Genomic DNA, 26,910 nt, shown 5'->3' with positions numbered 1-26,910 from the left:
GCATCACTCACCATGTGCAGCCAGGTTTCTGAGCAAAAACAACTCCATGAGCAGGTCTGTCTTTGCTGGAGGCAGAATTAATCCAAACAGTTTTTCCCAACATGCCTTTCATGTGTACCACTGGAACCTTATCTCCATTTCTTGTTCTCAAGGGCTCAGATTGGGTGGGGCCTGCTCAGCTGGTGGAACCTTGAGTGTTCACTAACCAGGTGGCCTTTGCTAAATTAATCTCCCAGTTCTTGAAAGTCCCCCCACCCAGTGCCTTCAAGGTGGTTTTAAGCAGGCCGTTACACCACTCAACTTCCCCGGCAGCTGGCGCATGATAAGGAATATGGTACACCCACACAATGCCATGTTCTCTAGCCCAGGTGTTTATAAGGCTGTTCTTGAAATGAGTCCCATTGTCAGACTCAGTCCTTTCAGGGGTACCATGTCTCCACAGGATTTGCTTTTTAAGGCCCAGGATGGTGTTCCAAGCAGCACTGTGGGGCACAGAGTAGGTCTCCAACCATCCAGTGGTGGCTTCCACCACGGTCAGCACATAGCGCTTGCCTTGGCGGGTTTGGGGAAGGGTGATGTAGTCAATCTGCCAGGCTTCCCCATACTTAGATTTGGACCATCGCCCGCCATACCATAGCGGCTTCACCCGCTTGGCCTGCTTGAAGGCAGCACACGTCTCACAGTCACAGATAACCTGAGAAATACTGTCCATGGTTAGATCCACCCCTCGGTCTCATGCCCATTTATAGGTGGCATCTCTGTCCTGATGACCTGAGGCACCATGGGCCCATCAAGCTAGGAACAACTCTCCCTTGTGTTGCCAATCTAAGTCTATCTTTGACACCTCTATCTTCGCAGCTTGATCTACCTGCTCTTTGTTTTGGTGCTCCTCATTAGCCCGACTCTTGGGGACATGGGCATCTACATGACGGACTTTCACGGGTAGCTTCTCTACCCGAGTGGCAATGTCCTTCCACTCATCTGCAGCCCAAACTGGTTTTCCCGTACGCTGCCAGTTGGCCTTTTTCCACTTCTCCAGCCATCCCCACAGAGCACTGGATACCATCCACAAATCAGTGTAGAGGCAGAGCTTTGGCCACTTCTCTCTTTCAGCAATGTCCAGGGCCAGTTGCACAGCTTTGAGTTCAGCAAGTTGACTTGACCCACCTTCTCCTTCAGTGTCTTGGGCAACCTGTCGTGTGGGGCTCCATACGGCTGCTTTCCACTTCCAGTTCATCCCTACAATGCGGCAGGAACCGTCAGTGAAAAGAGCATAGCGTGTTTCTTCTGCTGGCAGTTGGTTGTATGGTGGAGGTTCTTCAGCATGTGTCACTTGTTCCTGCTCCTCTTCATCTGTGAGACCAAAGTTTTCACCTTCCGGCCAGTTTGTAATTATCTCTAAAATCCCAGGGCAATTTGGGTTTCCAATGCGGGCGCACTGAGTGATGAGGACAATCCATTTGCTCTACATGGCGTCGATGGCGTGATGGGTGGAGGGAACCTTTCTTTTAAACATCCACCCCAGCACCGGTAGTCGGGGTGCCAGCAGGAGTTGTGCTTCTGTGCCAATCACCTCTAAGGCAGCTTGAACTCCATAGGCAGCCAAGATTTCCTTCTCTGTTGGAGTGTAGTTGGCTTCAGACCCTCCGTAGCTTCAGCTCCAGAATCCCAGTGGTCGGCCCCGAGTCTCCCCAGGCACCTTCTGCCAAAGGCTCCAGGACAGGCCATTGTTCCCGGCTGCCGAGTAGAGCACATTCTTCACATCTGGTCCTGTCCTGACTGGGCCAAGGGCTACTGCATGAGCGATCTCCTGCTTGATCTGGACAAAGGCTTGTTGCTGCTCCGGGCCCCGGTGGAAATCATTCTTCTTGCGGGTGACCAGGTAGAGAGGGCTCACAATCAGGCTGTACTTGGGAATGTGCATCCTCCAGAAACCTATAGCACCTAGGAAAGCTTGTGTTTCCCTCTTGGTAGTCGGTGGGGACATTGCGGTGATCTTATTGATGACCTCAGTGGGAATCTGCCACCGTCCATCTTGTCACTTTACTCCCAGGAACTGGATCTCTCAAGCAGGTCCTTTGACCTTGCTCTGCTTGATGGCAAAACCGGCTTCCAGGAGAATCTGGATGATCTCTCCTTTCTCAAACACTTCCATTGTTGTGTTCCCCCACACAGTGATGTCATCGATAAACTGTAGGTGCTCCGGAGCCTCACCCTTTTCCAGTGCAGCCTGGATCAGTCCATGGCAGATGGTGGGGCTGTGTTTCCACCCCTGGGGCAGTCGGTTCCAGGTGTACTGCATGCCCCTCCAGGTGAAAGCAAACTGAGGCCTGCATTCTGCAGCCAGAGGAATGGAGAAAAATGCATTAGCAATGTCAATTGTGGCGTACCATTTTGCTGCCTTGGACTCCAGCTCGTACTGGAGTTCCAGCATGTCCGGCACTGCAGCGCTCAATGGCGGAGTCACTTTGTTCAAGGCACGGTAATCCACAGTCAGTCTCCATTCTCCGTCAGACTTGTGCACAGGCCAGATGGGGCTGTTGAAGGGTGAGTGGGTTTTGCTGACCACCCCTTGGCTCTCCAGCTCACGGATCATCTTGTGGATGGGAATCACGGCATCTCGATTTGTCCGATACTGTTGGCGGTGCACCGTCGAGGTGGCAACTGGAACTCGTTGCTCTTCTACCTTTAAGAGTCCGACTGCAGATGGGTTCTCCAACAGTCCAAGCAAGCTATTCCATTTCTTAATGCCCTCCGCCTCCACAGCTGCTATTCCAAAAGCCCACCTAAGTCCCTTAGAGTTTTTGTAATAGCCATTCCGGAGGAAGTCTATGCCCAAAATATGCGAGGCCCTTGGGCCAGTCACAATTGGATGTTTCTGCCACTCCTTCCCGGTCAGGCTCACCTCGGCTTCCAACAGAGTCAATTCCTGTGATCCCCCCATCACCCCGGCAATGGAAATAGGTTCTGTCCCCAAATATTCCAATGGTATCAGGGTACACTGCGAACCAGTATCAACCAAAGCTTCATATTTCTGATATCCCAGACCATCGGATCCACACCATCCAAAAGACTCGGTTTTCTCGTGCCTCTCCCTGGCTAGAGGCAGGGCCCCTCTAGCACCGGTCATTATTCCCTTCCTGGCCATACATGGTACAGGTTCCTTCACAGGAATCTGACATATCATCCTCACTTCTATAACACCTGGCAGCGTGGTCATGGGATGCTGAGGCTACCTTCATCTTAGTGGAACCCCCTCGGTTAGTGTTTCTCTCCTTGAGCTCACGCACCCGTGCTGCCAGGGCAGAAATGGGTTTCCCATCCCACCTTCCCATGTCTTCCCCATGGTCACGCAGAAAGTACCACAGGTCAGCTCGTGGGGTGTACCCTCTCTCTCTAGTTGGGGGCCGTTGAGCTCTGACTCTGGGGCTTGTAACTTGCACCGGTGCCGCATGGGAACTGTTCCTCTTCATCTCCTCCCTCATCTCCTCCCTCATCTCCCTCATCTCCTCTCTGAGTTATTTAACCATGGCAGAGACCTGTGCCTGCATTGGGCCACTGATGATACTCTCTAATGTAGAAATATGCCTCTTCCTGCTGCTGCTGAGGACTCCAGGACGGTGTAGATTAATGTAGACGAGAGATCTCTGAAGTTGGGTTTTAGAAGAAGGGGTTTATTGTATTAGATGGGAGGCCTTGCTCAGAGCCGCCAGGCGCAGCTGAAGCATGGCCTTGGAAGGTGGGGGTAGTGAAAGATAAGGAAATTCCAAGAGCAAGATGCAAGAGGTAAACAAAGAGATAAGAGGAGAGAAGGGACAGAAGAAACAGAGAAGAGGCAGAAGAAGAGAAGAGAAGAAACAGAGAGAGGCCCACTCTCGCAGCCCCCTGATAAGGGGTCTCGAGGTGGGCTGTAACAGGGTTGTGCCAATGGGGTTACAGATACTTGATACTTCAGGGGGGTGTTACAAGTGTGGGATAAATCATACATTGGGGGTTGTTTTCCTAGGCATCCAGCAGCTAGGACATCTCAAACATCAAAACTTACTTTCAATTCTATCTCAGTTACAGGTTTCTCATTCTCAGAATCTAAGCAATCATATTTATAGGGCTTTCTGGCTTCATCCTTCCCAACATCTCCCCCGTTCTTATTAACAACTAAAACACTAGATACTGTCTTACTCATTAATTTTTGCACACACTGAAGTATGCAGGGAACCGCTACTAAAACTACAATTACTACTATTAAAACAATCAAACCTATCTTACAAAGTTCCTTTAGCCAAGGTGCAAAGCTCATACCATCAAAAAAATTGTCTAGCCAAGATGGGTCATCTATTGTAATTTGGCCAGCTAAATCTCTCAATTCTTGCAATTGTTTGTGAATGGAAACAGAGTGATCGGATAAATTCATGCAGCACAAGCCTTCAAAATCTTCACAACCATGTCCATGTGCTAGAAGAAGGTAGTCAATGGCAGCTCTGTTTTGTAAAGTGGCATGTCTGATTGCTTCCTCATCTGTTAGCAAGTCACTGATCATAGTAGAGGTGGCATTTACTTCTTTGCTGAGCCAGCATCCTAACTTGTTTAGTTGTTTTAGGGCAATTGAGGAGCTCAGCTGAGGCAGGAAAATGCTAGCAGCAATTGACTCCCCTGAGTTCCAAGGATGGAAATTACTATCACAGTTGCTCTCATATTCATGTCCCCAGGAGGATCTAATCCTCCTGCTTTTCTTTTTGACTACTTTTTTGACACTGGGAGCAATTACTGTGAGTTGTCCCATGGCGCAAGGACCACCATCTATTTTTGAAGGTATACCTTGCCAGGCCCTGTCTCCACAGATGAGCCAAATCCCTTTAGGAAATCGAATAGGAAGTTTGTTAAAGCGATCTGCGTGGGGCTCATCATACACGAGAAGCTTAGTTTGATTGCACCAGGAAGTCATGTTGCTATAAACTGGGTGATAAGGGGTAACGTTTAAATGAGGACCATTTTCTCCTCGGAAATGAAAGAAATAACAGGTGCTCATAGTTAGTGAGCCTAGGATTTCTAGCTCTTGGAGGTCAGATTTATCAACTTTAGAATTGTCAATATAAGTTTGGTGTCTTTGGCTGGGAGTTGGGGATATGTGATGATCATCATACGGCCAGTATTTGTCAAAAGTAACATTGTCAAAACCTTCTGGAAAAGGCACTCCAACTAAACAGGTCGAAAAAGGTTTGTCAGGGCTTGTGTCGGATAGACAGATGGTGTCAGAGCCTGCAGACTTGGCTAAAGCAACCCAGACATTTGTCTTTGGTTGACTTACAGGTAAAGCTTGACTACAAGAACTAAAACAAAAGAACAAAAGTAACATGCACGCGCGCAAATGATAAAACTTCAGTCTTTTCTTGGGCTGCTTTTGGCGGATCATCTTCTCCTGATGATTCTGCGCAGCTCAGGTCTGGGTGCTTGCTTCTTGGTTTGCAGCAGTACTGGCTGATGTGGAGGTCTCAGCAGGCTTCGATGCGTGGTACTGCTTCACATTCTTCACTGGAACCCACTTGAGTCCTCTTTCTGTGGAGGCAAATGCAAACCTCTTCCCCCATGTTACAGGATTATGTGGTTTTTCTAACTGTCTTGATTTTAAATTTTTAATTGAAACTGGGGGGTGTTCTTTCAGTTTTACCTTTTTAGTGTTCAAGAAGTGTCTGTAAATGTGAGGGTGAGGCTCTTTTGCAGAGCTGTTCAGAAAATTATAAACATACTGAGCTTTCTTCAATCTCTTTTGAGGTGTAGCTTGGGCTTTCCCCCTTTTCACTTGACTTAAAATGTGTTTTATGGTTTGGTGTGTTCTTTCTAGGGTATTTTTCAGCAGTTCTTTAAAATATGAAGAGCAGATGCCACTGTCCTTTATCACTTTTTGCAATTCTTTCATGTCCTGAGATGGGATAGGTGTCCCTGTTCTGGGACCTCCAGCTTGCTGGCTGAATATCACAGGCATAGCTAGAGGATTTAGATTTTCTTCTTTGCAAATTTCTCGTGTGACTTCATGCCAGTCTGTCAGTTGAAGGTCATCAGAACATTTCTGGGGACCTTCCAAAATCGAGATTGGTGGTGGTGGATCCTTAGATTTGAAACGGCTGGCATCTGCAAGGGCAAAGCAGTTCTCTGTCTGTCCTGTATTTGTTAAAGTGGCTGCCACATTCCATCCTCCCCCTTCTCGTTGCATGGTTTGTGCGTCAAGCTGTGGTCTTGTCATGCTTGGGTACGATGCAAGATGCGGCGGCAGAGGCAGGGATGCAGGAGGTAGAGGGCCTGTCAGTGGAGGCATGTGAGAAGAGCTTGAAGCCGCGGAAGGATTCGTCAGGCATGAAGCTGTTACAGTAGCATGTAGGCCCCGTGGTGGAACAGACGGGGAAGGATACATATAAGTCGCTGTAGAATCATGTTGTTGTTGTGGTGTGTGCAGGGTCGTGGACAGCGGAAGGGCTGCTGATGGCTGTAGCATCGGCGGCTGTGCAGGACACTCGGCAGTGTGGACTATTTGCGATGGCACTGTAACAAGTTCCGGCTGAGCGTAGGTTTCAGCATGGCTGCGGGAGCTGGCAGGCTGAATTACAGGCGGTGATGCGGTTTGGCCGGTTGGCGCGTACTGCGCATGCGCGGGCTGCGCAGTCTCGGTGTAGGGGGACGTTATGGCGGCGGCTCGCATGGGGCGCGCGGGAGGTGGCGGGGGCGCGGGAGCCGCAGCAGCGGTAGTTTCAGGGGCCGCGGGAGGGAACGCGAAGGAGTCTGCGGGCACAGGACACGCAGGGGCTGCGGCAGGGGGCAGCGCAGCGAACCCGGTGGCGGCCGCGGCGTCTGGTGCAGCCGCTGCTCCGGCAGGGACGGGGGGGCGGGGTAGAACACACCGCGGAGCAGGGACTGGGCTCGCATGGCGATCCGCCGTCTGTGCCGCGGGAGTGAGCTGCTCGTAGCTTGCGGGCAGGGCTGGGACACGCCGTGGAGCCGGGACAGGAACGGCCTGCAGCGTCCGCCGCGGTGCGGGGCTGGGGCACTGTGGCAGAACACGCGGCGGGGTGGTGGGCATCTCCGCGTTAGTGTGCGCAAGGGGAACTGTAGGGACAGCCGGTACCAGCGCCGGTGGCACCGCGGGCGCCGACACCGCTGCAGCCGGCACCGCCGGCTCATAGAAAGGCAGCGGCGGCGAGGCAGCGGCTGGCACGGGTGAGAGCGGTGGCACCGCCAGCGCCGCGTCGGCTGCTGCGAGGGGGGCTTGTGCCGCTTGCAGGAGGGTCGCTGCCTGTGTGTGAAGGACGCCGGCAACGGCCGCGGCTACAGCTGCAAAAGCCGTGGCCGGCGGAGCGGCGGGACCCGCGGGGGGGGAGGGGGAGTACAGCCCGAGCCGCGGGGTGAGGGGGGTGCGGGGCTGCCGCCGTGCCGGCAGCGAGAAGCGCCGCCGGAATGTCTTCAGTGGGCGGGCTCGAAGGGGCAGAGACGGGGACGGGGCCCGGCATACTGGAGCGAGGGGAGGGGGCCCCGATAAGAGGAATTCCATCCGTGAACGGGACCGAGGGCGCGGTGGGAGGGGCCGCAGGGTCCGGTGGGGGCGTAGGGGCCGAGGGGACGGGTGCCGCGGCCACGAGGGTGGGGGATGGGTCCGCGGCGCTCGGCGGGATCGCGGGTGCCGAAACCGCGTGGCGCGGAGGGGGAGAGGGGGGCGGTTTCTGCTGCAGACCCGCGGCCATGCGGACGGGATCTCCGGGAGCGGGGTGACCAGGTGTCGCGTCTGCAGCGGCATTTTTTGTAGCAAAGAGCTCTACGAGGGCCCTACAAGCTGGAACGAGCTCAGCAACAGCAAAATTCTTTCGTGAAATATCATTAAAGAGTCTATTTCCAACTGAGTCCCAAAAGTCTCTGGTAAAGACGGCTGAACGGTCAGCATTGGGAAAGTTAACTAGAGTCCATTCTAAAAGGTCTTTCAGCTCTTGCTTATGTAAAGTACTGTTGTTGCAGCGTAAAAGATGCTTAAGTTTCTTATAGAGATCTCTATCAAGGGTAGAACGGGATAGACCCATATTGTTAACACTAGTGTAGCTCACCTCGATGTCGCAGAAGCAGGTCCTCACTCAAGATCCGACGTGGGGGTTGGCCAGACACTCCAGTCGGCTCTCAGGACACTGCACGGGGTCCCCTTCAAAGCCACGGCTCCAGGCGCTGCTCAGGAACAGCTCTTCCGTGCTCGGGACTCCAACCTCCCCTCGGCGCTTCAGTGCGGGCAGTGCAAAGCGGTGCCCACACGCGCTCAACGCACGTGGCAACGTACCACGGCAAAACTCCCTCCGTGAGCCCCAGTGGCCGCCGCTCAGCAGCAGCCGTCTGTGCTCGAGGGATGCCTGGCAAAAACCTTCTCAGAGCTCAGGGTGTCCGCTACTGAGTAACGGTCCTCGTGCTCAAGGTTTTGCCCTCGGCAACTTTAAAGAGCTCCAGCCTCACACTGCTCAGCAGCGATTTGCTGTGCTCACGACACCGAGTAGCGTACCACTAGTAATTAATTACCGTCCATGATGAAGTCTCTCACAGCTTGAAAGGCTGGGTCCTGCATCTTCCACATTGGGCGCCAATTTGTAGAAATATGCCTCTTCCTGCTGCTGCTGAGGACTCCAGGACGGTGTAGATTAATGTAGACGAGAGATCTCTGAAGTTGGGTTTTAGAAGAAGGGGTTTATTGTATTAGATGGGAGGCCTTGCTCAGAGCCGCCAGGCGCAGCTGAAGCATGGCCTTGGAAGGTGGGGGTAGTGAAAGATAAGGAAATTCCAAGAGCAAGATGCAAGAGGTAAACAAAGAGATAAGAGGAGAGAAGGGACAGAAGAAACAGAGAAGAGGCAGAAGAAGAGAAGAGAAGAAACAGAGAGAGGCCCACTCTCGCAGCCCCCTGATAAGGGGTCTCGAGGTGGGCTGTAACAGGGTTGTGCCAATGGGGTTACAGATACTTGATACTTCAGGGGGGTGTTACAAGTGTGGGATAAATCATACATTGGGGGTTGTTTTCCTAGGCATCCAGCAGCTAGGACATCTCAAACATCAAAACTTACTTTCAATTCTATCTCAGTTACAGGTTTCTCATTCTCAGAATCTAAGCAATCATATTTATAGGGCTTTCTGGCTTCATCCTTCCCAACACTCTAATTTCTGAGCTTGCTGGCTACAGAACCCACTGTCTCTCAGTTGTTATCAGCATTAATGGTTGCAATGAATGTGGCATATTGGGATGGTCCTGGAGTTGCCAGATTCCACAGCATTTGCCCTGTGCACCTGACTTTGTCAGGGTCATTATCATGCTGCCCACCCCTCCCAAAGAGTACCTCCAATACTGCCACTTCTCTCAGCTTTTGGATCCCTTCCTCAAGGGTCTTCCAGCGCATTCTATGATGGTGCTCCTGCATTCTGTCTCTGTGGACAAACCTGTCCCGTACACTCATTAAAAGCCACTCCCAAAGGGAAAGGGGCCCTGGCTCCCTTACAAATACCTGATTCACACCTGAGTCCTGGGTCAAGGGTCCCAAATTCCTTGCCTCACCACTATCTAGCTGCATGCCTGTACCTATAAGGTCCCAGACCTGAAGTAACCAGGCTGTAAAAGCCTCACATCCCCATTGTGCAAGATCTTTTTGCAGATTACGGAGACTTTCATATGTCAGGGACTCAGTGATGGTCTCAACCTCTGGCTCCCCTGCAGGTTGTGAGGGCCCTCCTTTCTTATCCTAGTTAGTGCCTGGGTGCTCTGATTTCACCTTATACTTCTTTGTTTCCATAGGGGCAACTGCTGCTGGCTGTGGCTGCCCCTGTGGTTCAGCTGGAACCTGGATGGTTGTAATGTCTGTGGGTTCCACTGCTGCACCATCAGACTCTCCTTTGTCGGGGCAGGGGGAGGGTTTCCCAGCAGCTGGGGCTAAAGAGGCTACTACAGGGGAAATGTGCTCCCTCAGCATCTGACCCATCTCATGGATCTCCTTCACCCAATCTGGGTGATTTATTTCTGAGGCAGGCTGTGGGGCAGGCTCAGGCTGTGGGGCAGGCTCAGGCTGTGGGGCAGGGTCAGGCTGTGGGATGGGCTCAGGCTGTGGGACGGGCTCAGGCTGTGGGGCGGGGTCAGGCTGTGGGGCAGGGTCAGGCTGTGGGACAGTATCCTTATTCTCTAGGGTAGGTATCAGGGTGGTTGTCCAGGTCAGTCTCTCCTTATCTTTAAATGCTAAATAGAACAGGCATACCAGCAACACCAGCCACTGTATGATGTCATTAACATTCAGAGATTTGAACCCTTCAAAGACTGGTGGGGTAGACCCAAAGACCTGGGTGAAGGGTTGGGAAAAAATTTCCCCCAGTGTCATTTCTTCACCGTAGGTACCATTGTTAAAGTAACCCCAGAAACACACCATTAGTGTATGATAGCCCTGAATCCATGTGCCTGCCTTCCAGAGGAAATTAAAAATCCACAAATTCCTCATCTTGTTAACCCATATAGCAAACTGGATGACAGCCACAGTAGCCTTAGTTACAGGGCCCATGTTTAGATAAGGGCCCACAAATGGGAGAAATACGGCCACCACCACATGCCACCCGAACCAGGGTAAGCCAGACCGCATGATATCCAGTACACAACAATGTAGGCACTTAAGAACTGTTATTGAACGTGTATGTGACCTTGGTGTTATTAGCAAGCCGATTGATTGTATGTGATAAGGACAGTAGAACAGAACAGCATAGCCTTGGAGAAATAAAAATAGGATGCAACTTAATCAAGCAGAAGTCATGCAAGACACAAGCAGGATGCCAGCTAAGCTCTGCAGGATGCCAGCTAAGCTAACAATGCAGGACTTATAAACAATATTGCGCTTACTCAAAAGCAAGGGTCAGGGAGCAGCTGCCTAAAAAGGACACCAGATGTTGAAGACCACAGAAGAAGACCACCAGAGAATCATTTAAGGACTTCTGATAAGGGGTGGGACTATGTAAAATAAAGTAAACCACAGACATGAAGTAAGTGGGGATAGGTAGCCATTATGTAAATCAGTGTGTTGCCCAACACTCAGGGCAAGTAATTAGTGGAAGGATCCTCCAAGTGACCAGCATATACTTCAATAAAGTATTCCTGCTTTCTAATACTTTTTTTTTTTCCTAATACTCAAAACTTGTAGAAGGCTTCCATCTGGAAAATTTTCGTATTATATTTGCTATAAAATGAGCACTGATTTCTTTTTGAAGGCTTCTATTATTCCTCCTGAATAAGTCTTTCTTGTTGGAAAGGCTTCTGCCCAGCCTGACTGCTGGTCTGCTACCACCCAGCCAAGCCACAGGTGGCACATCTTCAGGGTTTCTTTGCAGTCCCTGAAAAGGGAAATCTATCCATGGTGACCTTCCTAACTGTGAGCTCAGTCTGCTGCTTGAAAACTCATGTCAAGCTGGGAAGCTGTATTGGATTATAACCTAAAAATATGCATCCTATTTCATCTGCTGAAAGCTGGGTTTTGGGAGATGTTTTATCCTTCTCTTATTTTTCCAGGGGGGAGGGAGGAGGATGCCTGCTGATAGTGGCCCAGCCATTAAATCCAGGTGGGGCAGTGTTTCTTATCTCTTTCACCACCCCTCCATCCTCCAGGGGGACATCTTCTGATATTGGGCCATTAGGGCCCACCAATGACATGACACATTCCATCATCCCATTGTGAGATGCTCCACACAGTGGGGAGGAACCAGCTGTTCCCAGCTAGATAAAAACTGGGACTGAAGAACACAAGGTACGCAGTTTTCCCACTGGATTTCCGGAGGAAGACTGGACTCATCTTGTCACCACTGGACTTTCTACAGGACATCTCTACTCCACAGAACCACATCTGTTACTCCAGGAGGACTTATTTGGACTGCTACCAACACCCTGACCAACAGGGTGCCAGGTCGTAGCCCTGACCCTGTCAGGGTTTTTTCCCAGGATTTTTAATTGTTTCCTTGCTTGTTTGTTTGTGGGTTGATTTTTTGGTTGTTTTGTTTTGTTTTTAATATTCCTAGTAAAGAACTTTCTCCTATTCCCATATCTTTGCCTGAAAGCGCCTAATCGCAAAATTATAATAATTTGGAGGGAAGGAGGTTTACATTCTTCATTCCAAGGGAGGGTCTAGCTTTCCCTGGCAGACAACTGTCTTTCAAAACTGAGACGTGAGCCATTTGTGATTCTATTTTGTGGTGACATAAATTCCTGGAGCTGGCCATACTTTTTGTAACTTTGATAACTATTGCCTGTGACCCTCCCTGGGATTTATCATGAAATCATCAAGCTAGAGTGCCTAAATATTCTTTGTCAGAATTGATAGTACCCCAATAGTCCACATCCCATCATCATCTTGAGTTGCCTTTCATTTTTCCCATTGTATCTCTCCTTCTGTAGAGCAGTCCTTCTCAAACATTATCTTAGGGTGTATGAAATTTGCTATTTTCTCCGGTCAGCCATCAGAGTCACAATAGTATATGCCAGGTGATGTGAAAATCCATGTTTTTCCCATAACACCCCTGTTGCATTACATATCCCAAGAGCATACAAAGAATCTGTACAGATGTTCACCCATTTCCCTCCTTCCATATGCGCTGCAGGCATCAAAGCTGCTAGTTCTGCTACTTGTGCACTCCTCTTTGCTGGCAGTGGTTCTGCTTCTGTTTCCTGTCCCCAGCTCAGCACAGCACACCGAATCTGTTGCTGTCCCTTGTAGGGAGTGGCACGAGCTGTCTGTGAACAGAACTAGATCTGGTTTATGTGAGGGAATGTCAGTTAAATCAGTCTGTGCTTCACTTGAAATGTGGATCACTCGATCTCACCGGTGATGTTTTTCTCCATCATCAGGTACTTCTATTAGTTTTTTGGATTAAAGGTGTTAAGATGTGGTACCTGTGTGTCCATTGTGGTGTTAGAACTTTGGGTTCCTCCTGCTGCTGCCACTGAGTTATTACAGGCTGGTGCTCCTGCTGCTACTGCAGGCAGTTGCAATCAATCTCTCAGGAGGTCCTAATTTCCGCATTATCTCTCCACTAGGTGTTCTCTAAGATCTCAGTGGTCTCAGTCAAAGACTCAGTCAATTCCCCTAACGGAGGAATCTGTGGATGTCAGATCCCACAGCTCTGAGAAAACCTCTTGCCTATTTTTTATTATCAGATGTGGGACCTTAATTATAACCTCTCTTTGTTATCATTTATTGCCATTTCCCCAAATTACAGCCTAAATATTTAAATTTCCTTCTGACACAGCTGAGGCATGGATGGAGATACACTCTGCTCCCTTTCTACTCGGGCAACACAATCTAGTATTACAACCATTCTTTCTCATCACGATTTTCTTATGACAAGTTGTGTTCATTTCTACAAGAGCCAATTCCAGTCATTTTGTATCTTGATTGCAGTGCAATAAGTGCCAAAAGACTCTGCAGATTCAAGGGGCCTAACATACCTCCTTGTCTTGGTTTAAAAGACAGGTATCTGCTAGGAAGGGGCAGGGCCTCTCTAGGAATGGGGAATTCAAATCCCCTCCCTCCAAGTTATTGTAATTTAGAAGATTAAAGAGGCTTTTCGGTCAGGGCTATGGGGAAAGGAATAACAGTTCTTTACTAATAAGTACAACAAGGCAAACAAACAACAACTACTACAGCATTAATAATAAATAGAACCAGGAACCTCAAGGGGCTTTGTTTCACAAAGCCCAGGGCAGTCTGATCTCTTGGGACCCAAGAGCACCCAGCTGGAACAGTGGAAACTCCCAGGCTGGTGAATGGAACGGCAGGATGTCCCCGGCAGGCAGGGGGGTGTCCCAGCAAAGTGAGCAGTGCTGAAGGAGCTGAGACAGCCAGACAGGGCTGGTCCAGCTCCAGCAGGGCAGGTGAAGGGGCTCTGAATTCCTGGGCACACGAGCAGACGATGGTAGATTTCCCAGGACCGGACTTTCTGTTGACTACTGTGGACTACTCCCACAGCAAGCAGCAGCCTGACTGTCCTCAAGACAAGTCAGCCAAGAGCAAGAAAAAAGCCCCCAGCTCCCCCAGCCCTGTCCTTTTTCCTCCCCCAAAACTCATGTGACCTTCCCCCTCCCTCGGACACGTCTTTTGTGTTGGTCAAGCACTGTCTAAGCATCAGCACTGAGTCTCTTAGCAACTTATGGGGAAAAATTCTCTAAGAAAAAAATTTAAAAAGGGAACAAACCTAACCCCCAACACTCCTAAAAGTAAAAACATTTTCTCTCTCTCTCTCTCTCTCTCTCTCTTTTTTTTTTTTTTTTTTTTTTTTTTTTTTTTTTTTTTTTTTTTTTTTTAACAGCAGCTTTTCCATTTGTTTTTTACCAAAAGGGCTATACAAAACACTAGGCAACAGAGACAGTTTCTTGCTCAGGCAGTACCGTTTGCAATTCTGGAAGAAAATGAAACAGAATTCCCCAAGTTAACAGATACAACATTATTTTGAATACTAAAATGACTTCCTGCTCTTGTGGCCATGCCAGTAAACCAAGGCACTGAGACTGCCCTTTGTTTATGAGTAGCAAATCCTATCAGAGAACTGCAACAGTTCTCCGTTTTCTGGGGGAAGTCTTCAAATATATTTGCATCTTTACCATCTTCTTACTTAAAATAAATGTACATGTAGAAAAAAGTGGGTTTGTAACTGTAATGGGTATTTTGAGATAAATTCGTGTTCTATATGTTATAAACTATAAACTGTATTACAAGCAGAGGGTTTCCACCAAGCCGTGAAAGCTCTCCTGTTTGCCAAGACTGATTTGCAACCGTAGAGACTCCAAACAATAGCAGGGCGAAGCCCACATTAGCAACCAAAAAGAATGGCCAAACAGGAGATGTCCCATCCATCAAGGAAGAGCCACCTGCCTCCTCTGGGGATTAACACAGGATACCAATCTAGAAGAAGAAGACCCAGAGATGTCGCTATCAGCATCCCAATGCCGACTTCTCCGAACTCCATTCAGGCGACTCTCCCAGGAAGGAGCATTCAGGACCAAGCAGCCAGAGAAAGAAAACACATGAATATGTGTTGCAGATATGAACTGACAATAAAAACTGCCTCGGGGGAGAAAAACGGTATAAAACCTGACCACTGGATCTAGGCAATAGTGAACGGGGGAGAGTTGTTTCATTCGGGACCGTCTCTACACTCACCCAACTTCGATAACCCGGGATCGAAGTTGTCTCTTTAACTGTGGCTATTTCAGATCGTTATTACTTTTAAAATGGCAAAATGAAATTACTTTATATTAAATTGGCAACTGATTTGTCCATAACTATTTTTTGACATTTACACAGAATTACCACCGTTACAAGCAAGTACTAGTCATGCACATACAAAAAATAAAGCAGTATTTCAGCATAACTTCTGAAGAACTTTCTTTTGGCATGGTATTTCAAGTTTATACCACAACAATCAATTCAAATAGCTACAAACAGCATATGGTTTGAAGGTGAGTGTACCTCTACATCAGATCTTTGTGGGTTCCCCTCTTTGAAGGGACTCAATGTGCACATAGCAGCAATCTAGAGTGAACTCCTTCAGTGTGTACGCTTTCAAGAGATGTTGTCCATCTGTGCACTAATTACCTTATTGGTTACTTGCAAAATAAACTCTTGAAATGCGTTGAAGGTATCACCACGCACTAAAAGAGTCACTCGCATATGATAAAGCACGGGTTTTTAAATAGTTTCCTACTTAATCTTTTAAAATTCTTAAACAACTCTCCAAACAATCTTTTCTTGCAACACCAGGTACAGTCACAGACTGTCCCTGGATAGCCACAGGCTGGTAAGAACTCACTGAGCACTGTTGGAATTCTCCCTGGAGCTCCCGATCATGATCATGAACCATCTGTTCTGAACAGCTTTTGCCTGTCATTTAGGGCTGACTGACCCCTGTTTAACAGCTGACCCTAAACTTCAATCTCACTCCAGGCCTTATGAAGGACCCCAGCCCCTGCGTGCCTTACCAGGAACTCTAAGCCCCCTGCATGCTTTACAGGGGACCGCAGCCCCCACATGCCTTAAGAGAGACCTCAATCTCCCCTGCACACCTTACAGGTGACCTCAGACCCCTGTGCAACTTGGGAAAGACCCTAAAACCCCCTTCATGCGTGCCTTTTGCTGATCAGGCTGTGCACCCATACTCAACGCACTAACCTATTTCACCAGCTATGTACATAATGCTGCAACAAGGGAAAGTCCTAAATAATTTAAGAAATGTATTAAAAATAATAGACCTTTATAGTTTATGTTGAATATATTTATGCAATTTCAGCATTCATCCTTTGCATCCTCCCTGCTTCAAAGATCTCAGGTCAACCCACACAGTTCCCCATGAACCCCATGGCAGTTAGATGTTTGAGGAAGGAGGGCTGTGAAGACAGTGGCCTAGGGTCCCATTTGGATTGCCAAACTGTCAAGAAAATTTCCCTATCTGACCATACCGTGGCTCATTTGGCTGGGGACATGATGCCGGCTGTAAATTCTTTGTTCACTTGAACAAAGACACCACTCCACGTGTCAGGGACTTTTAACCTTTTACTATACGGTCACCTAAAATCCAGCAACTGGCCCTTCCAGCACTTTTGCCTAACTGCAGAAGTGCTGGCTAACAAGCTCCCAACTTTTACAACAACCTGCCAGTCCTCACCATAGACTCTGGTACAGAGCAACGGGTAGAATACGACAGCTGTACTTTGCCAAGACATAACAAAAAAGGAGAGAAACAAAGACGGAAAAGAGAGGAAGAGAAGGAAAATCTTGATAACTCTGTAAAACATTCAAAACAACAAAGGTGAGGACTGCAATGTTACCACCGAAACTGAACGCCATTCAATGAAATCGCATGATTCGTGACCTGACAGGTACCAGCGCCGCTTCTCCAGCCACGGCCGACCGTAACACTGTTGCGCAACACCGCTCCCACGACACACACGGTACACTGCCGAGGACAAACACGCCCCGGGCGCTCCCTTCCGTTTGCGGGGTGGCTTCTCCTCCCTCCTGCGGCCGCCGCGCCGGTGCCGGCTGCGCTCGCTGCTGTCCGGCGCTGAGCAGACATCACGGCGCTGCATCTAAGTAACTGCCAGCGCCGCTCTGCTGGTGCTGCTGGTGCTGCTGGTGCTACTGGTGCTGGTGCTGGTGCTGCTGGTGCTACTGGTGCTGGTGCTGGTGCTGCTGGTGCTGCTGGTGCTACTGGTGCTGGTGCTGGTGCTGCTGGTGCTGCTGGTGCTGCTGGTGCTGCTGGTGCTGCTGGTGCTGGTGCTGGTGCTGCATCGGGGGCAGTGCCTGTCGTCCCCGCGTGTCGCGGAGCCCCCGCTCTGTGGCGGAGCCATGTCGCGGCCCAGGAACGTCCCACCGCGGCAGCACGGCGGGGGCGCAGCGAGCTCGGGCGCTCCCGCCGCGCCGGGCCGCGGCCGAGGTGGCAGAGGTCTGAGGGATATCCGCGTGGACGAGGAGGTTGAGATCGCGGTGAACCTCTCCCTGGAGCGGTTCCGCTATGGCGAGGACGCGGGTGCGTGGGGGAGCCGCGCGGAGAGGGGCGGGCAAGCAGCCGGGCCCGCGGGCTCTCCCGGGCAGGAGCATCTCGGGCGGCCGCGTCCCGCAGGGGTGCCAGGGCACAGCACTGCCGCCAGGCCCGCTGTGCGCGGGAAGCGTGGCGGGTTTCGAAACGGATAAACTCGCGAGGTCATACGTCAGGGATACTGCCCGTTGAGTTTCTGTGTTCGCGTTTTTACTTTAAATTATCTTCCCAGAAATGGAATTTCCGTCTTCTTTCACTAGAACCGAAAGAGCGTTTGTTCACCGGCTCTGTCATTCTCTTGGACTGATATCGAAAAGTAAAGGGTAAGTTTGACGCTTATTTTTATGTGTTATTTTCTGGTTTTAATGCAACTTTATGGGTTTCATTATCAGTGTTAAAACGATCTTGTATTTTTAGCTTATCCTGCAGTGTTGTGGGGAAGGGTACTAGAGAAGAAACTTTAAAAAGCAGATACAGAAATAAACATCTCTGTGCTTTGATTGTTGTCTGAGGGAAAAAAAAAGTATGATGTGCTAGTTTGCGATGCAGTTTTGAGGGCTTCATGTGCATAAAAAAGACTTCTCTCGAAGATCCTTCTTGGATTTTTCTTGCCTGCACTAACCCGTTTTCAGTGGTTTTGCATAGAATCTCTTGCGTTGACAGTTAGAATGTAACTTAGGGTAGCATGTTCAAAAGAGTGCTTCTGTTGGGAAGCATAGAAGAGTGTTCAAGTGTTGCTAGCAGGCAGAGGGAGGTCATCCTTCCTCTACTCAAAACTGATCAGGCTACACTGAGAGCGCTGTGTTTGTCCAGTGCTGGGATCACCAGGAGGACAGAGACTAGACTGGAGAGAGCACAGTGGAGAACCAACAACCTGGTGGAGGGGATGGAGCATGTCCTCTGCAGAAAGGGTCAGAGTGCTACGACTTTTCAGCCTAGAGAAGACAAGGCTCAGGGGGGTCTCAACAGTGTATGTAAGTACTTGAAACGAGGATGTAAAGAGGACAGAGTCCTTTTTATCAGGGGCTGCTAGAGGTGGCTGTGGCTCTCCTCACAGAAGCTGCCTTTGCCAACATCTGGGTTACCTGCACCAGCCTTCCACCCCTGCCAGGGACAGGCCACTGAGCTCTTAGTGTGACCATCTGTTCTTAGCCAGAGAAGTTGTTTTCAAAGTGTTGATGTGTTGGTTGTAGGCAAGGCAGAAGCTAGTTCAAATTTCAAATATATTTACAGTAGTTCTTTGCATTTTGGTGTCAAGAGTTCAGTTTGAGAAGTAGGTGGGTGTTATGATTAAGTGTTTTGGCTCCATTTTCACATAATAAATCTTTGATAATGAACATCCTGAGATCTGGTACGTTTTACTGGATTTTGTAAAGGCTTGGAATGCCACTAGCAGGGAGCTTTTTTTTGTCTGTTCTGCCTATTTGTTGATTTTTAACTTCTAAATCTTTCAAGTTAGTCTAAAAGCCAATTTGGTGTCATAACTCTCAGTACTGATTGGCAAAATGGTTGGTAGAGCTGGCTGTATTTTGGGAGACAAATGCAGTGATAACCGGGGCACAACCGTCCAATGTCTGCAGTGTCTGTTCTGCACTATCTCGCATGAATAGAAGGTGCTTTTGATGATGGCTGTTGTGCATGTTGCATTATGCTACTTAGGACATTATTTGGAGGATTCTGGTTGTGACATTATATTTGAAAATAAGCCAAAAGTCATCTTGAAGCAGTTATTGTCAAGGATCATTACGCAGAGGTAACTAGTTTGCTTATTTCTGAGATTAGTTTTTTTCCCATTCTCCCAGGAAAGGAGCAAATCGATACCTGACTGTAAGAAAAAAGGATGGATCAGAACTAAAACGTGCAGTATGACTTGTGCCTTGACTCCTGGTACAAAACATGTTGTCAATACTTTAATTTGGAATTTTCCTGTCACAAATAAAGAACGAACAGAACTTCTGCCAAAGACAGAACGAGGAAATGCCTGTGCTGTTGGATCAGGTATGTTCACTGTATGTTGTCGTAAGGGCTTGTCAATCAGCACTACTTAAAAACAATGCACAACCCAACCCCAAAACAAATCCCTCTATTTTGTTTCCTCTTCTGTCTTGACTAACATTCTTCTTTCCAAACCTAATAATTTTCTCGACTTTTCATTGTTAATATAGGGTCTTTTAAAACTGGTGTCATAACGTGCTCAGGCAGTCATGTCGCCCACATTGCAGTGTCTTCCTCGTGTCAAGTTAATTTCAATTCTTTCAGCTAATTTGAGCCAGATTTTTTTTTTTTTTAGTACAGTTGTGAAGTGTGGATTCCTGCAAGTTCCATGGGGTAAGATTGAAGAAACAAATGTTCCTACCATCACCCTGTGTGAGAATACAGAGAGAAAATGAGACTGGCTGTTGTGTCTTTAGGATTCCGTGCCCTTGATTAAAATAAGAGATTCATGTTTTGTTTTGTCCTCTAAAATAGATTTGCTCTCTTGAGAGCTATTAAGTAAACTCGGGCTATTATGTAAACTTCTTAATTTCTAGCATATATAAAGTCCTCTGGAAGACAAACTTCTGATAAAAGATGGATTTTTTAAACAATGCTTTTAACATAGCTGTTGCCTTAACAGTTATGTTTGTAAAAGTTATGTTGTGTTTCTGTGCACCAGGCTGGGTGTAGTGAACAGAGAACATAGCAGTATTCCTTGTTTAAGTGGATATTTCTGATGCATTGTGTTCATACTTCAACTGCTTCCTTTGCTGCTTTTCTTTATCAAGTGTTCCATTTGTTTAATAGGATTGTTTAGTGAAGAGAGGGAAACTATGATAAAAGTACCAAAAAGCAATTTCATAGGGATGTAGGGTATAAATTAATGAATAGTGTAAAATTATCTTTCTTTACTTCTCCAGAATGGTCTTTGTCTCTTTTAATCTGTTAGTCTCTGTCTGTCTTGGTAAAATGGTGTTTGTAATTTAATATATGAATCTGTTAATTGCATTAAATAATTGCATTATGCCTATATAGTTGAATTAAAATTGCATTTACAGTGAGCTTCTCATTATTCTGGAAAATAATTATTATGGAATTACAGAGTAGCATTTAACATACTGATGTTGAAGTAGCATTCTCAGAAGACTGCAGGTTTTTTAGCTACTTATGCGTTGTTTTCTGATACATCATGCTGCTGTGTGGCTCCAGGGCTCTTGATACATCATGTTTCAATTAGTAGGTGCTAAGACAAATCTTACAGACTAGGCTATTAGGTTATGTGAGACTGACTGAAAGGAGATCTTAAAAGATCAGTAAGGATGTGAAAGATGGCATATCAATTACAGTAAAGTTGTCTTTTTGTTGGAAAACACACTTGTCAGTTTGGAGTAACTGAAATGTGTAACTCCTTGGTGGATTTTTCTAGGCAAACTCTTGAGATGGGAACGTGTTAACAGATTCAAAAGCCAAGGCTTTTTTCCTCTGATTCAGTTTCTATTTCTCTCTAAGCTTTTCATGCCTTTTTTTAACTCAAACAATGCACTGTGATAATTCAGTTGGGTTCAAAATTTCTATAACAGTAAAAAATCCTTTGAAAAATATTTATTTCAAGCACCATAACAGGATGTGTTGTCATGACTATCACTTTTAAATATGTCATGGTTTTTCTCACTTTATCAACAGGGATGCTAAAAAAATCAGGAGTGTTCACTTTTAAGTACAATTTTAACCAGTGTTTTAATGACCTTCCTTTATAATTTATTGACTTCTTTTCACAGAAAACAAGGAAGGGAACAAGACAAGTGGATGGCATAGTGATGGTATCCCCCAGGTTCCCGTGAAAAGAGAGGAATCAAAGTTTGATTCCTTTAGGGAATCACTACCAGATTTTGAAAAACAGAAAGAAATTGTTAAAATATAAAGGACCATAAAGTTGTTTTGATTGTAGGAGAGACTGGATCAGGAAAAACTACTCAAGTATGTTTCTTTAATGAAATAAAAAACATAACAGTGTTTATACCAAACTGATGCCAAATCTGTAATATTTCTGTAAAAAGGAGTTTTTTAATTCCAGTTTTAAGGCTTTTGTTTTCCTGTGTGGTTTGCAGTCTAGCATTACAGTTAACATTTTTGCTTTGGCAATACTAAGCCAGCAGATACGTATTAAAAGGATAAATTATTCTGCACAGTTATCTGATGGATATCAGATAATCAGATTTTCATTAAAATAATCATAGAATATTGAAGGAAAAGTAGCTATAGTTTTGTATACCCTTTTCCTCCTAAAGCTAGTTTCTACTATCAAGAGTATTACTGTGTTACAATGAAAGATTATCTACAGGGTTTTTTACAGAGATTTTCCTGAAGCAGGAAATAGAAACTTCAAAGTTTGATCAGTTGGGATTTTTTGTTTTTGTTGTTGTTGTTGTGTTTTGTTTGAAAGAGATTAAAGTTAATAGCCAAAATTGATTTTTTTGGCCTTTTTTGCCACTTCAGGTACATTAGCAATGATAATCTGATTGTGACTCATTTTGCAACATGTGCGATACTGAGGTATGGTTAAATTGTTTTATTGTGATAAAAACGTTATGAGTCTATCAAACTAAAAAGTAAATTTAAACCACTTCTTTACAGATCCCCCAGTTTATTCTTGATGACTGTCGCAAAAATGGAACTCCCTGCGGTATATTTTGCACTCAGCCAAGACGTTTGGCAGCACTTGCTGTGCCTGAAAGAGTGGCAGCTGAAAGAAGAGAAAAGATTGGCCAGACAGTTGTTTGTCAGGTGCAGTTAGAAAGCAGGTACTGATGACACTTCTTCAAGTCAGTTGATCTGGTATTGGTGTTTCGTGTCTAATTTAGTCATGTGATTATTTAAACTACAGTGTATTTGGGAGCCCAGTAAAATATCACTGTGTAAAGTATAAGGGTAAGCAGGACATGGTTTTTTGGGCAATGAATGTTTAAGAGTTGAAAAGGATGGTTTTTCTCCTGTATTTTGTGGTTTCATCCAGTGAGCTGTTCTATAGAACTGAACGGCAAGTACTTTCCCTTGATTTCTTCTAGGGAGTATGTGTGTGGATATCCTTGTCCTCTCTACTTTTAACGGATAAATCCAAAAGTTCTGCAAGCTTTGAAAATAGGCAGGAAGACCAGCATGCTGTGACAAAAGCTGCGTAGGGAAGAGTTGATCGGGCACAAAAAAGGGAAAACAAAACTGGAAAGTGAATGATGATGTTGAGCATTACCAATCTACTTTGGGTTACATTTACTCTGTTTCATCTTTTATATTTAAAGCAAAACCAGAAATTCTAGATGACCTGAGGAATTTGCTCCTTAAGCAGAGCAGGGATGGGGGAAAGTCTGAAGATTGCGTGTGGTTTCTGAAATCTTTGAATTCTTTAAATAGTGGGATTTTCAGGAATGGGCAGCAGTTGGGATATAAGTGAGAAGAAGATGTCAAAAGATAATGGCTGGTTATGTTGCTTATATGGATGAAGACAATACATTTCTAATGAAAATGAATGCACTTGAACAGCAAAGCCAAGTTAAAGAATTTTGATTGCATACCAAAGGTCACAAGGCTCTTAACTGATTAGAAGAGCAAGTAAAGATGAATTGCAAGTAAGGTGGATGATTATTGTGTGGAAGAATTATGTTGAATGAAGAAAAACAAAGTATAGGTCAGATGGGAGAATTACTGGAAGCAGCGCAGAAGAACCAGAGAGTTCACCTCGGAAAGATCAAAAGGGAGAAATGGCAATGTTTCCATCTTGGCAAAAAGTGTTGAATGGAAGCGTTTGCAGTTACACAGAAATGTATTTTTTAATCTTTTCGTATGCCATGGGTTAGCACAGCTTGGTTTTTAGTTAAAGTGGAAACGGTTCCCTGTCAGGACCTTGGAATTATTTTGGAAAAGACAGTGACCTATCAGAAGCCAATTCTTAGATGCTGACATATTGTTTGGCCACTGAAGAAGGAGAATACGACTTTGGGACTACCCGTATAAAGCTGAGGCTGTGTCCGGGCCGGGCCTTTTTCCTTGCAGCCGGTGGAGCAGGTAACGCCGGCCATGCGGCAGCCGGCTGGGCCGGGCCGGGCCCCGCTGCCCCACCAGGCTTGCAGGGCCAGGCCAGGGCCGGGCTCGGTGGCAGCTGGCAGCAGGGAAGGGGAGGAAAAAGCCCCGGCCACTAACATCTAGCAAGTTTTAAACTTGCCCCGGCAGCTGCTGACGTGCCAGCCAGGGCTGGGGGGAGATGTTTCTTCCCCCCAGGCCCCAGGGAGCAGCTCCGAGCTGGGCCACCCCGAATGAGACTGAGGGGTGGAGCGGAAGGCACCCATCCACTGGCCTCCGCATCAGCGTGGCTTTGAGTTTCCACAGCCGTGCAGCCAGAGCCGCAGCCTGGCAGAGACCGTGTGACCACCACAGGCCTGGGAAAATTTAACTCCCTGCTAGCACCAGATGGAACTTCCAGGGCACTGGCTCTTCTCTGAGTGAGAACGGACAAAGTGATTGAATTATAAGGAGACACAGCATCAACAGTTAGTGAAGAAAGAGTAAAAAGACTGTTGGGAGGAGGGATTGAGGAGTTTGCCATTTTTAGCTAGACTTCTCTAGTGAAACCCTGGAGAACAGAGAGTTTACTGTAACATATGAGTGCTGTTTAGAGGGGATGCATGGCTCTAGTTAAAAGTTGCGTACCGATATAATTGAGATTATTTAGTAGAGAATTTTGAACAGAGGAAGAAAAGTGATATGAAGCCCTTTGCTCCTAGAGAGAACGGACATCTCTAGTTTTGGAGATGAAGATGATTTTGGAGATGGAAGAAGAGAATCTTTGTTTTATACTAGAGAAGACACCCTTAAATGGTATCCGAAATAAGCAGACATGGCTCATAGGCAGTGTTGAGGAAGCTGCTAATGGGAGGGACTTCCCAAAGACAGGTTCCTAAGCGGCTGTCTTTGTGACAGATGAGACCCACAAGAGAGGCATTCTATGTTGTCAGTGGAGAATCTCCATGGAAGTTCTAAGAGAGACTCCTCTCCTTGAAGAGCTAGTGAAAAGTTATTTTTAAATGGTGAAACTGACTGAAAATCACAGGTTTTGTCTCTGTGTTTGTGGGAAAGTGAAAGTTGTGGGGGAGGAAGAGTGCATTGAAAGTTTCATTTTGATTCTTGTTTTCTTCTTTTAGTGAGTGTCAATAAATCTATCATTGTACTCTTCAAGTTGGGCCTGCTTGCCTTTTTTCCTCCTAATCCTATCTCACAGAAGAATAAACAGTCAAACCACCACACAAGTAGTGCATTAGCCAGGAACGGACAAAATGAGTGAACGTGAAACCACTACATAATTAGTATTTCCGCCCAGGACGAACAAAACTACTACATCATGTCTATTAGACAGTAGTGGTGATTTCTAGAAGGCTGATAAAAGAGAGAAGAGATTAAAAAAGTAAAATGCTTCCATCTGGTATATGTTCCATGAGTTTGACATGTAAGAGTATTTTTGAAGTGAAGAAAGAATTCCAAACTTGAAATACAGACATAGGGGTGTGTGTTCTCTTGTATAGTACTCTACAGGTTTTTTTTCTGGAAGTTTTCAATACTTAAAGTGTCAATGTTGGAGGAAGTAATTGCTTTCTTTACTTGCATAGCTAGCACAGGTAGTAGGTACTTTCAAAGAGTTTTTGATTCTTGAAAAAGCATTTGAAAAACATTCAAAGCATTTGAAAAGGTTCAGCTGATTTCTCTGAGATGCAATAAAGTATAGTGTATTGGGTTTGTATGACAAAGTTTTGGTAATGAGGAGAATGTTTTTTGTGAGAAGATGCTTCCCCCATGTTAGATAAAGCCTCTGCCAGTGAGCTGTAAGACGGACCTGCCTCTAGCCAAGGCTGAGCCCATCAGCAACAGCAGGCATGACTCTGGAACAGCATACTTGGGAAGAGAATCTGCACAGCAGTACAAAGAGAGGATTGCGAATATTTGAGAGAAATAGTTCTGCAGACACCAAGGTCAGTGCCAAAGGAGCGACAGGAGATGCCCCAGGTGCCAGAGCAGAGATTCCCCTGCAGCCTGTGGTGAAGACTGTGGTGAGGGAGCGTGTTTCCCTGCAGCCCACAGAAGCAGCCCGCCTGCAGCCTGTGGAGAAGCCCAATACCAGAGCAGGTGGTTGCCCACAGGACTTGTGACTCTGTGGGAAGCCAGTGCTGGAACAGGCTCCTGACAGTACATGTGGCCCCACAGAGAGCAGAGTTTTCACTGGAGCAGTCTCTTCCCGAAGGACTGCACCACATGGGAGGGACCTAGACTGGAGCAATTTGTGAAGAATGTGAGAAATCCCCCCCATAAGGAGGAAAGAGCAGCCGAGACAAGATGTGGTGTATTGACCACAGCCTCCATTCCATGTCCTCCTGTGCACTGAGGGGTAGGAATTAAGAGAAAATTGGAAGTTAAACCTGAGAAGAAGGGCAGGGCAGGGGGAGGTGTTGTAGCATTTGATTCTATTTCTCATTATCCTACTTGGATTTAATTGGTAATACACTAAACCAAGAAGCACAAGTCAAGTCTGTTTTGTCCATGATGGTAAAAGGTGAGTGGTCTCTCCCTGTCCTTACCTTGACCCATGAGCCTTTTGTTGAATTCCTTCTCCCCTATCCACCTGAGGAGGAGAGGGATAGAGCAGCCTGGATGGGTGCCTGGCATTCAGCCAAGGTCAATTTACCACATGTGGACAAATGCAAAGACTCTATCTGAGGTTATTGTGAAGAACTGTAACCTGTTTTTTCAAGGCAGTCCACATTGAATTTTGCAATAAATTAATACAACATGGAAAGTTCTCAAGATTTTGTTTCACTTGCTTATTAATTTAGAAAAGAAAAAAAATCTCTCCTTGTTAATTAATCACTTGTCTGAAGTTTTGGAGCGTTAGCAGTAAGAATCTTTAGGAACTCTTTAGGGAACAGGCCCAGTTTATAAACCAATAGTATGCATGAGCTCTTTAGTGACAGAACTGTGATTCCACTGCTGGTGAGGAGCTGTTCTATCTTCAATTTTCAGTAAATAGTGGAAAGCTAGCAGCATTTAAATAATGAAAAAAGCTGAAGCATCTTTGTTCACTGTTCACTAGGGTTTCTCCAAAGACGCTGGTAACCTTTTGTACTAATGGCATACTGCTTCGCACGCTGATGGCAGGAGACAGCACCCTGTCAACTGTGACACATGTTATTGTGGTAAGGATCTTCTGTTTCATGTGAGATGGAGCAGTGTGTATTGTTTTAATTGGAAGATGAGACCCTAGTTTTCTATATTAATTTGATGGACATTTAGGTTGTTTTTGTTAAGCTAGAATCTGAATTTAAGAGTTAATGATTTTT

The 26,910-nt window shown here is 46.6% G+C and overlaps 1 protein-coding gene across 1 annotated transcript in view; it reads left to right on the top strand.

Moving 5' to 3' along the window:
- Positions 1 to 17,367: 17,367 nt before the first annotated feature.
- Positions 17,368 to 26,910, top strand: part of YTHDC2 (YTH N6-methyladenosine RNA binding protein C2) — a 32,583-nt gene continuing 23,040 nt past the window's right edge. Inside the window, 8 exon segments of the mRNA XM_040090017.2 lie at positions 17,368 to 17,548; positions 17,790 to 17,880; positions 19,360 to 19,418; positions 19,421 to 19,555; positions 21,313 to 21,447; positions 21,450 to 21,511; positions 22,169 to 22,335; positions 26,664 to 26,766. Coding sequence (XP_039945951.1) covers positions 17,368 to 17,548; positions 17,790 to 17,880; positions 19,360 to 19,418; positions 19,421 to 19,555; positions 21,313 to 21,447; positions 21,450 to 21,511; positions 22,169 to 22,335; positions 26,664 to 26,766 — 933 coding nt within the window.

Source organism: Hirundo rustica, chromosome Z (assembly GCF_015227805.2).
Source record: "Hirundo rustica isolate bHirRus1 chromosome Z, bHirRus1.pri.v3, whole genome shotgun sequence".
Classification (NCBI taxonomy): Eukaryota; Metazoa; Chordata; class Aves; order Passeriformes; family Hirundinidae; genus Hirundo; species Hirundo rustica.
The sequence above is the reverse complement of the archived record's forward strand: the minus strand, read 5'-3'. Positions and strand labels throughout refer to the sequence as shown.